At 40.8% G+C, this 15,997-nt stretch overlaps 1 protein-coding gene across 2 annotated transcripts in view; it reads right to left on the minus strand.

The window, feature by feature from the left end:
- SATB2 (SATB homeobox 2) overlaps window positions 1–15,997 on the minus strand; it is a 127,773-nt gene that overhangs the window by 12,939 nt on the left and 98,837 nt on the right. For both annotated transcript variants that reach the window (XM_081874706.1, XM_081874707.1), the window contains one exon: window positions 13,144–13,341. In XM_081874706.1, coding sequence (XP_081730832.1) covers window positions 13,144–13,341 — 198 coding nt within the window. The remainder of the gene's footprint in view (window positions 1–13,143; window positions 13,342–15,997) is intronic.

Here is a 15,997-nt window from a genome sequence, read left to right on the forward strand (position 1 = left end):
GCTCCCACGGCTTGCGGAGAGCTGCGCGAATCTCGAAGCCTGGGGCGCGCTGAGCTCAGTGCACCCCAGGCTTCGGCATGCAGGCAACTTTCCGCAAACCGTGGGAGCCCAGAGCTGCACGAAGCCTGGAAAGCGAGAGGGGTCGGTGCGCACTGATCCCTCTCGCTCTCCAGGCTTCAGCGAAAGTCTGCATTCGCCCCATAGGACGCACACACATTTCCCCTTCATTTTTGGAGGGGGAAAAGTGCGTCCTATAGGGCAAAAAATACGGTAGGTTGTCTAACAAAATGTGGAGGGAAGTGGTGCTGATATATTTGGGGATTTGTTTCATGCACCATTTGTGCATATAGCTAGAAACTTAAATTCAAACAATCATCTGGGCATTAAAATCGATATATGCACTGCCACCACCATGCTTCTTTCTGGTCCATACTACTCTCCTTACGAATTCCAAGCCAGAGTGCCAGGAGAAGACACAACTGGCAGAATTATTCCCAATGCATTACCATAAAATAAGGTGTTTGTTGTATATGAGCATCAGATGGTCATTTATTTACTTGCAGGATGGTTTGCTATTTATATTTTCTTCCTACAACAAAACATAGCCCTGACCTTTCATTCTATATGCAGTCTTCTTAGTGCCTAGACTCAACAACTTTGTATTCCCTTAATTCCTTGGACCATATCCTCAGTATTTTTAATCCCCTCCCAACCCTGCAGGAAAGGATTTGCATTGCAATTTAATTCACAGACCTGCCTTTAGCACCCATTGTTTCTCAGCTCCTTGCTTTTCATTCCATTGCTTGCCTGCTTTCTCTTACTCCCTTGAAGGATGTTGACTCTGCCTAGTCCCCTTGCCTGCCCAGTAGTCCTGTTTCAGCTCCCCTTTCCAGCATAAATCCTCTCCAGTCTTAGGTCATTTGTGGCTTTTTCCATCTACCTTTTTAGCAAATCTCAATACCTGACAAATAACAGCAGGCACTGAAAAAGGCTATAGGTGTGCAACATTTTCAAAGCTTGTGAAATTATTGTTCTGTATGTATTTCACGACGATGAATCAAAGCACCAAACTCTACTCTCTCACATCTCAGCAAAGTATTAAATTCCCTGCTGATTCTTCTAGGTCTAAACTAAGGAAAGTATTTTACTAAAGGAAATCTCCGAGGTCAACTAGCAATTAACTGAAAGGTTCTGATTGAATATACTATTGACTGCTCTCACATCAGGCAGCTTCCTGTTTATTATACCTTATGGGCTGACTAGGTGCCAAGACATTAAGCTGTCAATAATGTATTAATAGGGAACTATCCCCCTCCCCCCATTTGCCCAACAAATCCTCACATATTAAGGCCCATGATGAAATGATGAAAATCCTCACAATTAATGTAAATTAGTTCTTTGGGTTATTAAAACATGGAAAAAATAACGAACAATGTGAAACACTTCAGAAATTGAAATACACAGACCAAATGACCTGATTGGGACTATTTCCTAAAATCTTTGTATAATTTACATAAAGCATAAATTTACTTTAGATATCTGTCCTAATTTAGTATGCAGATTAATAATTCACCTTGCTCAACAGACAATGTATGGTATTGTGATTGCTTTCCTTTAAAATATGTCGTGGATTTCCAAAAATGATATCCAGCACCTTTGATAATTTATTCAGAATACACCTAAACTGAACATACTGAACATTGTGTGCAATATACCTAACATACCACATAAAATGTCATAACTGCTGGTATATGAATGCTGCCAGCAGTCCTCAAGATCACAAATCATTGTACATGGACATTTTTAATTCACAAACAAGTAGGTCTCACTTATAATAATTTCTGTCAACCTGACAGTTTCCCTTCTGGTGTATTGGGTGCACGAAGAGCAATCATATGTTTAAGATGTTCATAGGGAATTTGAACTCATAACAGTTTTTTCCCCAAAGCAGAGAACAACAGGTTGTGCCAACACTTCTTATATCATAACTGTGTGTTTAGTGAGCTGATGCGTCAGTTAGTAAACTAGTGCTGCCACATAAATTGCCACTGTCCTGTGCTGCAGATTCTTCACTGAACAGACATGCTTGGATCCTGATTGCCATCCAACTGCTCTTGGCACCACCACGTTAGTTCAATCCAGCTTTTTGAACAGTTAGGGAAGGCTGGGATTTTTTTTATGACAAGTGGGATGAAGCTACATAGATTGCACCACTTCAAGTTATCCTGAATAACTCTGCCATACTTGCTACACCTGCTTCCATTTCTACCACTACAATGAAAAGTCTCTTTGGATTCAGGCTATCAATAAACCCATAAATAAGTTAATAAACCTCCCTTTCTCTGTTAGCTCTTTTAGTGTGACAAAGGTTTGTGTCAGTCAAACACTTGCATACATCATCATCATCATCATCATCATCATCTAAATTTGTATACCACCCTTTATCCAAAGATCACAGGGTGGTTCACAACATAAAAATACAAAATGAGAACATAAAATACATAATAAAACAAAAACAAGCCAATAACCCCCTCCCACAAACACATTTAAATGGCCATAGAATGTTAATCAGCCCAAGGCCTGGTTACAGAGAAATGTTTTCATCTGTCGCCTAAAGATATGTAACTAAGGTGAGCTTCCGCGAGAAGACACAAGTGGGAAGCCATCACAGAAAAGGCCTGTTTTTGCCTTGCCACCCTGACATCTCATGGAGGAGGCACACAGAGATGGGCCTCAGATGATGACTGCAGAGTTTGGGTCAGTGCATATGGGGAGAGGCAGTCCTTGAGGTATTGCAGTCCTGAACCATTTGTAGCTTTATTGGTCAAAAGCAGCACTTTGAATTGGGTCCGGAAACTAACTGACAGCTAGTGCAGTCAGGCCAGAAAATCACCCAAAGCCATCAGTAGACCCTTTGGATCAAATAACCTCCAAAGGTGGACCATTCCAATAGGTCCTCTGCCTCTGAGGTGGGGAAAAGGCACTGAAAGCCTAAATCTCAGCAGGAAGTGATCTGACCGTGACAAGGAACGGATGTCAATATCCCTCACTTTCAGATCACCCTCTTCCTGCCCAGTAGAGAAAACAAGGTCCAGAGTGTGGCCTGCCAGTTGAATTGGGCTGGTGACATGCTGGGACAGCCCCATGGTCATCACAGCAGCCATGAAGTCCTGAGCCACCCTAGAGCAAGCTGCCTCGGCATGGATGCTGAAGTCCCTCAGCTCAGGCAGGGAGACTGCTGGGCAGCATGGTGGACGGTAAACCAGCAGAATCCCTAATCTGTCCCATTTGCCCAATGCCAGGAGCACACTCTTTATCACTTTCACAAATAAAAAGTTTGTCTGATTTTTCATTTCCCCTACCAACACCAAGCAGACACTAAGTTAAATTTAATTAACGATTTACAACAAACAGTGAGAAATTATTTAGAGAGGACTTCAAGTCCTTAGCATTCAAGTGTCTAAAAAAAGTATTATATAAAGAAAACTTTTAATGAATTGAATAGAGAAAAGCACTTTAATTAAATGCTGTCAAAGAGGATTGTATTAATGACTGCACACAGAGGAATTTAAAGCAAGCCAAGTATATTTAGCAAATAGGAACTGGGCTTTAGAAGGCTGTAACTATTTATGCTTCCAGAACTGCAATGCATCTAGATCACGGTGCCAAGTGAAACCAGTTATGTTATTAGATATGATTTTATTTATTGAGGACTATTAAAATTTCAAATGTGACAGGGAAAACATTTTTCACTTTCAAAATGAAACAAAATTATTTCCGCTTGTAGGAGGGAAAATAAATAATAAATAGTAATAATTACTTAGCACTTAACTGCTGGTGGGCTGTCTATACACATATTTGAAAGGCGGTGTGGAAATTTCTCCACGTCTCTTCGTAGTGCTATGCAATCCAATGCATTTCTTCTCAGAAGTACACCCCACTGAATTCAGTGTGACTTATGCCCAATGTGTACAGGACTGCAGCATTATAAAAAGGTAAAGGGACCCCTGACCATTAGGTCCAGTCGTGACCGACTCTGGGGTTGCGGTGCTCATCTCGCTTTATTGGCCGAGGGAGCCGGCGTACAGCTTCCGGGTCATGTGGCCAGCATGACTAAGCCGCTTCTGGCGAACCAGAACAGCACACGGAAACGCCATTTACCTTCCGCCGGAGCGGTATCTATTTATCTACTTGCACTTTGACGTGCTTTCGAACTGCTAGGTTGGCAGGAGCAGAGGCCGAGCAATGGGAGCTCACCCCGTTGCGGGGATTCGAACCGCCGACCTTCTGATCAGCAACCCCTAGGCTCTGTGGTTTAACCCACAGTGCCACCCGCGTCCCAATAATGCGTCAGCATTATAGAGCAATCCTAAAGTCATAAGAAGGTTTATTCTGGTATGTCCACTGAAAGTTCAGCAGCTGTGGATGGTGTTCTGCCACCGAAGGGGTGGATCACCTTCTCAGGGATCTAAGCCCCCTTGTTTCCCCAATATACTCCCCAAAAGACTCTTTCAGCTGAGGTTGGCATAATCATTTTCCTCCACAGGAACACAGGAAGCTGCCCTACACTGGTTGGTCCATCTAACTCAGTATTGTCTACACGGACTGGCAGCTGCTCTCCATGGTGCAGGCAGGGAACTCTCCCAGCTCTACCTGGAGATGCCAGGGATTGGTCTTGAGATCTTCTGCATGCAAAGTGGATGCTTCACCACCGAGCTGTGCCCCACTGGAGTCAATAGGAAGGGAACACCTGATGACACACTCTACTTTGGATATTATTTGTGTGCAGTCAGATACAGGGAGAAGCGATTCTTGAGATATGTTGGCCATAGGCCCTTTAGGGTTTTTTTAATTGAAACTAGCACTTTGAACTGGGCCTAGAACTGACAGTAATAAACTTCCACAAATATAAATAAGCCTTTCCAACATGCTTATCAGATTATTACCGTATTTTTCACTCTATAGGACACACTTTTTCCCCTCCAAAAATTAAGGGGAAATGTGTGTGTGCGTCTTATGGGGCGAATGCAGGCTCCTTGGCTTCAGCAATAGCAACGCTCCCTCTGCGCTCCGGAGGCTTTGCGTTGCTTTCGCTGAAGCCTGGAGAGCGAGAGGGGTCGGTGTGCACCAACCCCTCTCGCTCTCCAGGCTTCAGGGATAGCTGCCTGAAGCAGGAGTTCCCGCTGCGCTCCAAAGGCTTGGGGATAGCCGCCTGAAGCCTCCGGAGCGCAGCAGGAGCTCCCGCTGCGCTCCAGAGGCTTTGGGTTACCTTCACTGAAGCCTGGAGAGCGAGAGGGGTCAGTGCACACCGATCCCTCTTGCTCTCGAGGCTTCGCTTTGCTGGAGAGGCGCTGCACAGTTTTCCCTCTCTGTGCAGCGCCCCTTCAGCGAAGCGGGAGGAGAAATGGAAGGGGCTCCATTTCTCCTGCCGCTTCGCTGAAGGGGCGCTGAGCAGAGAGGGGGAGATTTTTTTTTTCCTGTTCTCCCCCTCTAAAACAAGGTGCATCCTATGGTTGGGTGCGTCCTATAGAGCGAAAAACACGGTAATAGCCGAGCAGCTACTATACTTCAGTCAACCCATTCTACTAACTAGGAACACAGATTCTATATAGAATAGATTCGACATGTTTTATGTTTTTAGATATGCTGTAAGCTGCCCAGAGTGGCTGGGGAAATCCAGCCAGATGGGCGAGGTATAAATAATAAAATCATCTTCATCATCATACAGTGCCTTTCAATCAAATGGTTGATCTGGCCCAGAAAACTTACTACTTTGTTCCTTCCACTGTGCTCAATACTTTCTGCCCTCAGTGTCATCGACTATATTCTTGTCCCTTATAATATTATAAATTCGATCATGGACCTCAAAATTGGAACGCATACTGAAAGCGACCATCAGCCATTATCGCTGTCTATTAACTTAAAGGACGAATCCAAAATAACTAGGTACAATATCATAGAACCCTCTCAATACAAACAAATGACCCAATTAAAATGGTCCCAGGAAATGAGTGCAGCAGTGGGGCAAAAACTTACAGCCAACCTGAGAAAACAAGTATTATCCAACTTAAAGACCACTAATCTCTACAATGATATTCCGAAAATTTATAATGAAATCTTCCAAATGTTTGTAGAGCTTAGTACCCCACCTAAAGTTTGGGAACTTAAACATAGCGCTAGCCCTTGGTTTGATGATGAATGTTTCCAGCTAAAAAGAAAACTGCGCCAAACATTTAGAAATAATCGCACTAAACTAGAGCCCTCTTATCTTGATGGAAAAAGAAAATATCACAACATTCTGGCCGAAAAGAAACAAAAATACGCAACCCAAAAATGGCTACAATTACTCGACTCAATTCAGAGTAAAAACAACAAAGCGTTCTGGAACCTAGTGTATGGAGGATTGAAAGCTGAAAATCAACTAACTCTACCACCAATTACAGAATCCAAATGGTCCCAATATTTTACGTCTGTATTTAACAATCTACACAGTGAACTTAAAGGAAATGAAACCACTAAAAATAAAATAAATAAACTCCAGGAGTGGCCAAGGGTAGAGGAAGAGGAAATTAGAGAGATAGTTAAAAATTTCAAATCGGGGAAATCTCCAGGGCCAGACGGTCTACCAATAGAATTATTTAAGACCTATATAGATTGGTGGGCAGAACCCTTAGCTCAACTGTTTACTCTTATAGATAAATACGGGATCATACCTGAGATATGGTTAAGATCAATAATTATTCCAATCTTTAAAAATGGCGACCCAAAAGAACCAAGGAATTATAGACCGATAAGCCTACTATCAGTGATAGGGAAAATCTACGCTAAGCACCTCTTATCTAAACTCCTTACCTGGATGAAAAATCTAAACCTACCAGGGAAAGAACAAATAGGTTTCTCCAAAGGTTGCTCTACACTAGACCACTGTCTTATACTCATGCATCTGGTTGAAAAATACAGATCCCAAAGGCAATCTAAGATATACGCTGCTTTTGTAGATTTTCGTGGTGCATTCGACTCAATTGACCACCCAAAGTTGTGGAGGAAACTCGCAGAATTAAAAATTGATCAGCGCTTATTGATTCTAATGCAAAATCTACACTCTTCTAATACCTGTCAAGTCAAACTTAACACCAAAGGTCACCTTTCATCAGATATCCCAAACTCGAAAGGGGTAAAACAAGGGTGTATTCTTGCCCCCTTTCTATTTAATTTATTCCTATCAGACTTGCCAGATTACCTTCAAAAAATAGAATCACATGCCCCTAAACTTAATCAGAAGCCAGTTCCTCTCTTATTATACGCAGACGATGCTGTCCTACTATCATTAACGAGCCTGGGTCTGAAACGTCTTATATCCTCACTGATCCCTTACTGCGAATGTAACAAACTCTCTATAAATTATGAGAAGACAAAAATTTTGGTCTTCTCGAATGGTTGGAAATTAGAGAAATGGAAAATAAGAGGGCAAGAAATCCAACAAGTGAAAATCCATAGGTATCTGGGAATCTTATTCCAGAGCAATTTAGGGTGGGCAACCCATCGCACAAATGCCATAAAACAGGCAAAGTGCACCTCATCAGCAGTTGCCCGTTTTTATTATCAGATAGGTAATCAATTTATTCCTGCGGCCATTCAGATATTTCAAACAAAAGTGCAATCCCAGTTACTTTATGGAATCCCGCTATGGGTCCAAGCATATAACAGTGATTTAAAAAAAATTCATTCCAGCTTTTTGAGACGTATTCTTGGACTCCCAGCTGTGATCAAATATGAAACAATGTGTGCAGAAATAGGCATACACACACTGGAATATTGGGCATGGTCCACCTCAATAAAGTACTGGTTACGCTGCCACTTTCGCTGCCCTCCATCAAGTCTGCTCGCTGATTTGCTCAAAGACTCCTATAAATCAAGATGGTATCAGCACCTCGAAAAAAAGATTGAATCTTTAGGCATCGAGCTGGAGCCCCTGTACAACTCTAATGAGCAGTACATTTTTCATAATATCCTAACTAGACTAAAGGATGTCGAGAGACAAAATATTATGGCAGCTGTAAACAAAATTTGCTCCCCCACATTCTATGATTTAAATATCTTAGATAGTAGAGCCAATTACGTCACTAAATTAATAATCCCAGCCCAACGTAGGGCTTTTATGCTGGCCCGTTTAAATGTTTTTCCCTCAGCATTTGTCAGGGGAAGATATCAAAACGTTCCTAGAAACAAGAGATTCTGCAGATGCTCTATGAATGTCCCGGACACTGTAGAGCATATTCTCTTTCATTGCCCATTGCACAGTACGCTCCGTCAACGCATGCTGTCCCCTCTTTCGGGTGGTCTGGAACCCCAGCAAGGTAAATGTGTGGGACTTTACCTATCCGACGCTGACCAAAGGGTAACGGCGGGGGTAGCTGAGTTTTTGGCAGCAGTCCTCCAAGGAGCAGGTTAACAAGGAAAACCACTGATTTTATATGTATATATATATATATGTATGTAACCATCTGCTGCCTTTTTATATACATTTCAAGGTTTTTATATGTTATTTTCTCTTTTATGGTTTTATTTGCATAATGCCTAATAAAGGTTTGATAATAAAAAAAAAAACTTTCTGCCCTCATCCCAGAAACTGTGTCCAACAGATGTATACTCCATTTTGTTGTAAGAGCAGATCCATGTAACCCAAAGACAGCAGCTCAATCTGTATTTTTGCATTGTGCTAAGGAGCATAACAAAAATCATGCACAATTTTTGGTGTTAGTTTTCTGACTTACTGATCTTGTTTCTATTCCTATGGAAGATTCTGCTCAATTAATATCCAGTTATTAGAGTATATGATCTGACCTGGACGGCTTCAGCTCTGGCATTTTTTTCTCTAGAAATTAGTTTCTATGTTGTTTGGAAATTGAAACTGCTGAAAATGCAGTTGCCCAAGTAAGCTGCAAATAGCATATTATTACAGCACTGGAAAGTTTGCACTCGTTACCAGTACATTTCTCAAGCATAAAATTAAGGTGCTGGGTTTGTCCTTTAAAGTCTTAAATAGCTTGGGATCAGCACGTTAAAGAGGGATCTTAAAGAATTCTCTGTGAGTTTTGTTGAGGAGGCACGAGTTCAAAACTGGCAAAACAATCTGAGATACTTTTCCAATAATTAATTAAGTATAATACATAACTAAGGAAGTTTCTCCTCTTCCCAATGTAAGTTATAGTACGATTATAATGGAAGTTGCAAACGTAAGTCTTAATAAAAATCTGAAGCAAGTTCTAGCCACATTAGGCATGAATGTTAAACAAAAACAGCTGAAATGGCGTGATAGGTAGGTTTGGCTTCAACAGTAAAATTTCAGTGGCTTTCCACTGCAATTGTAATAACTATCTATCATAAGAAACTCTACTGGATATTTTAGATTCAAATATAAAAGGCCTCATTGCCTGTTGTGTGTAGCTTATTGGTTTTATCAAAGTGCGTGCAAAGCTTTTAGGAACTAGGGTTCTAAGCTTCTATAAACTGTCATGAAACATCCAAATAGAGCTTATTAAAAAGTAAAGTGGTCAAACATTCATTAAAACTAAAACCACAGTGCATAGCCACACATTTCTCCAAGTGGTGAGGCATCAGTTTTCAAAAAGATGACAACTCAGAAGGCAACTATTTCACTTCAAGCATTTGACTTAATTTTACACACTTTCATTAAAATAGCTTTATTTTTTGAGGCCTCAAATGCCCTCTCTCAAAAGCTTTAAGATGGACCATTCAATTAAGTGGCATTAATACTGTAACCAATATTGACAATGTTGCATATTACTAATCAAACAAAAATTTGGGAAGACAAATGAATAACTTTTTAAAGGTAGGGGTCATGCTGGGCAAGTTGGAACTTACGACAGGACGATCCTTTGGGGAAAAGGATATTTATATCTCCCTAACCCTCAAGAATGAGTCATACATACTGGAAAATATTAAACAACATTAAACTGAATGTACTCTGCCTTTAATTAGAACTTAATCTGTTGCCTAGGCTTTCCCTCTAAGTTTTAACTATATAATAGTTTCCTGCATTGTACTTTTAAAAAGTATTTTACAATTCTAATACAAATGAACACATGCTGAGATTTCTGTAGCTTTCCAGGTCTAAAGAGCAAATGTTATTGTTTTTGTCTGTTTTATTGTTGCAACCTGCTTGTGTCTTTGGATGAATGGCAGAATAAAAGTTTTTAAAATAAATAAACTAAGTCATACTTAGGCACATTGAAATAAATGGATTTAAGTTACTTAAGTCCATTTCCTTAAGTGAGTCAGTTCTGATTATGACTAATGCTGGTTATTACCAAGTAAAATAATATTTTCACCATAACAACGTTTTGCCCACCTGCCTTATGTGCTTTGTAGATTGGACATCTTACACACTGCTTTAAAATCATAATTTGACTGAAAATAAGGACTGAGGATTCTTTAAGCATTTTTCTCTATCCCTTTAATGCCATGAAGAAATTACAGAAAGTCTATGAAACTTAGATAAATAATCCTGATTTTAGGCACAACTTCTGCATATGTTTTTTTGCATGCAGCCCACCAGGGGAAGGTACATAAACTGGTGGAGGGGAGGTGGTCCAGCTGCTGTAACTGCTCCACAGTGTGTGGACCTGGGAATAGCTGCCTAGCCATTGCGTTGGTGTGCATAGATATCCAGAGCTGTAGAAGTGACTGTAAGTGTTACCTTTCACAATAAATACTTAAATACTCTCCTTTGGCTGAGAAGCGCTCTTGATATGCACACTGTATAAAAATGCCTACCACCAAGAGCTACCATACCAGGAAATGTGAACCATAAAGGCAATGTTCAGGTGTTCTTAATATCTTCACATTAAAAAACATTTTAAAGTAGTTCGTTTTGAGAATTATTTTTACCTTATATCAGCATTAACAGAGTTAGGGATCACAGAAGTTTTAGTGGCAAATTTTTGCTTCTGCAGCCTCAGCACTAAGACTGGCACTAAGACTAAGAGTCAGCAACAGGTTAAAGCAACTTCACCAGTCTCAGTGCTGGAACTGGTAAAGTTAATGCCCTATCTCCATTGTCTTAGTATTCAATTGCGTGGGGATTAGAGCTGTTAATTATGGTAGAGGAAAGGATGTGTTGCTCTTTCTCAGTGATAGTATTCATCCCTTTAGATAGATGATCTCAATTAAGAAAGTTCTAAGAAGCCTGAAGGAGGGGTGCGGGTGGTGCTGTGGTCTAAACCACTGAGCCTAGGACTTGCTGATCGGAAGGTTGGCAGTTCGAATCCCCGCAACAGGGTGAGCTCCTATTGCTCGGTCCCAGCTCCTGCCCACCTAGCAGTTTGAAAGCACGTCAAAGTGCAAGTAGATAAATAGGTACTGCTCTGGTGGGACGGTAAACGGCGCTTCCGTGCGCCGCTCTGGTTCACCAGAAGCGGTTTAGTCATGCTGGCCATATGACCCGGAAGCTGTCTGCGGACAAACGCCAGCTCCCTCAGCCTATAGAGCGAGATGAGCTCGCAACCCCAGAGTCATCCGCGTCTGGACCTAACGGTCAGGGGTAGTTTTTCCTTTACCTTTAAGATGCTTGAAACCATGAAACCCAAACGTCATTACAGAATGAAAGACACAAAACATACATTGATTGCAATTTTTGCTGTTATACTAACTTGATCATTTATTGTAGCAGTCTTCCTCCTTACCAGGTAAGGGATCAAAATGGATTTCAAACCCATCTTTGGCATTCATTATTCAACTTGCATTGTGATATCAATTAAAATAAAACAGCTACACATAGTTTCTAAAATTTGGATTACTGCAAGTATATGAAGAAAAGAAGGGGAAAGACAAAACATCTCTGCATATTAATAAGACATGTTGCTTAATGGACTCCTTTAACAGTACAGCAGTTACTGAAAACCCATGCATCCCAGTGACAGAACAATCTAAGCACAGCAACATTTGGGAAGAATTAATATTAGCTTGAACAAAGAAAATAGTTGGATTAAATGCATTTACTGTCACGTACAAACCCCAATGAGCATGAGTGTGATGGCATCAATTTTGTGCATTTGATACTGGTTGTCACTGATTATTTCTGGTTAATTGTGTAATAGAGATTGTCACTGCCAAACCAATATCACGATTTAGCATCAGGTTAACAGAACACAGGAGGCTTATCAGATAGGCACAACAATACCTTAAGTGCAGCATCCCCAAAACACAGATCGAATGTTTCAACTGTGTTGGAGAGTCTCCAGAGTTTTGCTATTTATAGCTGCCAGCTGGTTCCAGTTATTTTTCTTCATTTTTCATATTTTGATTGTAATAAATAATTAATTCAAGGCTTTGTAACTTGCTGACAAATACAAATGCATCACATTGCAATGCAGTGTAACGTGTCACTAGAAACTACACACACTATGCAGAAAAGTAATGTGCTTGAAGAGTTTCAAAAGTAGGCTAAATTATCAAGGTCAACCATTAAAAAAACACTAGCGCCAAAAGACCACCTACATCAGTTACTAGAGCCTACTTTCAAGACTGGTAATTTTTATTTGAAATCAAATTTCTATTTAGTAGCCATCTGTGATTAAATATGGGTTAAAGGAACAGACACCTTACCAACCCTTCCTTAAACGTATGAAAAACATAGAATTTAATTTAAAAAACATTTCTTTAAAGAGAAAAAGGAGGAGGAAGACAAACTTCTTCACATCCCATCACGTACCCTGCTCTTACTGCATGGTGATTTCAAAACTTGGAAACTGAATTTGAAAATATAAAAGGGAGCAGTGCCACTTTCTAATCATTAGTCTAATGAATTGTGCCAGAAGAATACATAAAAAAGACACTGGACAGCGACCCAGGTACCAAAGCAGAGACATAACTCTAAAATATTGTAGTCTCAAGCTAGCTCTCTTTGAAATAGAACACAGGCTCATGAATACACAAACACACCTGCTTCTAACATCACTATCTTGATCCCTAAGGCAATCCAGGAATCTTTTCATTGAAAAAGACACTGGAAGTTTTGTGCTTCTAGATCTGGAAGATGCTGGAACCATTTTATTTTTTCATTCTTTTACTAGTTGACGTGGGACAAAGAATCATTTTAAAATGGACAGTTAGAGCACTGACCTGCACAGGCTCAGGGGTAAGCTGGACTACATGCTGCATACGTTCACTGTGATGATGCCTGGATTCCTCTTCATAGATCACATCCCTCTCATGCTGCGGAAGATTCAGGAAGCGCCGGATGGTGCACAGATTTTCCCAAAGTGTACGGTTCTCTGGACTTGGATTTTCCTTCCAACGGAGCAGCTCACACAGCCAACCCTGCAGTGGAAAGTTAAAATAACTGACGTTTTAAGTACTAGTAAACTGGTGAACGACATAATGGTTGAAGGGACTGCTTATTTTATTGTGCTGCTATGATTTATCACACGTGCCACTTCCAATACTTGCTACCTATTTAGCATAGCTCACATTATAGTGCTCAGAATCATTACAAACTGATTCACCAGTTTGGTAATTATAATCCTGCTGCATAACATCTTCCAAGTTACCTAGTACATACATATCGTGCACTTGTGATATGTTCGCTAATGGCAAATTTTGACCTTTTTCTAATAGTTCAGGACGCTTCAGTTTTGACCCAGATGGGAGCCCTTATTCTTGCTCTACTGGACAAGAGAGGCAGCTTGTGGCACTTCCATGCATGTCTGATACTGAATCACCCAGTGTGAAATCTCATTCACACAAATCTTCCTTGTGCTAGATGAGGAAGAAAAAAACATGATATATATTGACTACACCAGTTATGAGTGTGTCTGCATGCATCTGTGGTTTCATGGACTGATATGAGGGAACTTGGCACCCAGGCAGAATCCAAGAAGGGAGACTCATTGAGAGAAAGTCCTAAAACAATCAGAGAGGAAACCTGCATTCTATGCAGTACTGATCATTACCAGACAGACAGCTAAGGATGAACAACTCTGTCAATTTTGGTTTCTCATTTTATCATTTTCCAATCTAAAGTTCACTCCATTTCTGTATCAGTTTGTGATTTCGTATTCTTTATTTTTAAATGATATGCATTTATCCTAATAAACATCTCTGAATGCATTGCTGCCTGCAATATGCACTCTATTGTCGGATAACTGCATTGCAAATTTCATTAATGTAAAAATTTCCAAGGAGAGGTGCGTTTTGCTTGCATATTGATTCAGGAAGGGCAAATTTGATGAATTTGCATTCAAAAGTGAACCAAACTAATTTCTCCCACTGCCCTGCAAACAGTTTGGAAAAGCACAAAGGAGAGACACAGGGAGAGTATGCCTGTGTTACGGTCAATAACTAGAAAAAAAGAAGTAGACCTGGAAAGCAGTGGACCCTGCATTCAAATTCTTTAAAGAATCTAGGAAGTTGCCTGGAACTATGATTGCCAGGATATTTTGTAGAGTTCCTTGGGAACCCCTACATAGCTAAGTGAAGAAAAAGCTTAGAAGACACTGAACCAGGCAATCTACTCCCACCTCTACCTCATATTCACCTACTGTAATTTTTGATGGATTTACATGTATTTTATTGGGAAATCATGAACAGAACCTCCCTATAATAACCAACAGTTTGATTACTGCCTATGCCCTTATATGAGGTGTAGGGGAGGGGTAGTACCTCTGGTGGAGGACACATCTGGCTCCTTTTGGGGTAGTTTGTCCACCTTTGGTCCCTACTCAGCACTCAGCTTTCACCTGTGGCTCCTAGAAACTGTCAGCATGAGACAGCGGCCACACCCTGGGAATGGCTTTGAGAGTAACTGATGGGTCTCAAACCCTTAGTGAGTTAGAGACTTCCTCTGCATGCGAAGACAGGCTTTGGTGGATTGAGAGGACGAGACTAACTAAGGGTCTAACAGTCAAGAAGGCAGTTCCTGCATATGCTATAGAGCAGGCATAGGCAAATTCAGCCCTCCAGATGTTTTGAGACTACAATTCCCATCATCCCTGACCAGTGGTCCTGTTAGCTAGGGATCATGGGAGTTGTAGTCCCCAAACATCTGGAGGGCCAAGTTTGCCTATGCCTGCTGTAGAGGGAAGTGAGGGGCAGGTGGGGTTCATCAATCTGGGAAGGTAGCCCATCTAAGAGAAGGAAAACTTTGATCCTAAACCTCCGCTGCCTTGTGGGATATCTTCAAGAGAAGAAAAGGCAAAGGAGTAGAGTCCCTAAGATGGTTGGATGGAACCTTGTATGCCTCCTTCCAGCAACCCCTTCAGCCAAGTTGGTGCCAAATGTATTGCTCTGTTTTCCTTTCGACCACTTCAGTGAGGTTGGAGGATATTGTTTTCTGCCCAGGACTTTCATACACACTGCCCAGGCATGTACCCCATCGAGGTCACTGACCCCATTGTCTCTCCAATACCATTATAAGAAATGATTAATGTAACCCATAGGGCAGAAAGACACTACTTGTTAATAGGTGACAAACTTTCTCACCTTTATCCACTTACGTGTATAGAGAAAGTGCAATTATATTGAATGGTTTTTTAAATGCACAGAACATCTGTAAACTTTGATGCAAAAAAAAAAATATCTTTGTTAACACCTGTAGGCAACCTTGCATAGCAATGACTGAATCATCCCTTTCTTGTGGCTTTATGAGAGTAAATTCAACATAATAATGAAGCAACATACAAAACATGCATTTCCTAACTTTCATTAAGTAAAATATTTCGACAGTTCTACAGCCCATCATCTCAAGTGATTGTCTGGATTGTCTAAACACTGAACTAACCATATCTCCATCCTGTTAAAATCCATGGGGCCTGAGCAATTTCAATGGGGTTGTGTCAATTTAATATTTCGAGCTGGATCTTGTTTTCTTAAGGTTAAATATGTCTTTCTTCAAAACTGTGTATGAAGGGACCTGACTAGAAAGGCTTTTCACAAGCCAAAAAAGGAATTGAAAGATTTGGTGTAACAACCTGATGCA

The sequence above is a fragment of the Podarcis erhardii genome (genome assembly GCF_964252035.2).
Source record: "Podarcis erhardii genome assembly, chromosome: 1".
In the NCBI taxonomy this organism is placed as follows: Eukaryota; Metazoa; Chordata; class Lepidosauria; order Squamata; family Lacertidae; genus Podarcis; species Podarcis erhardii.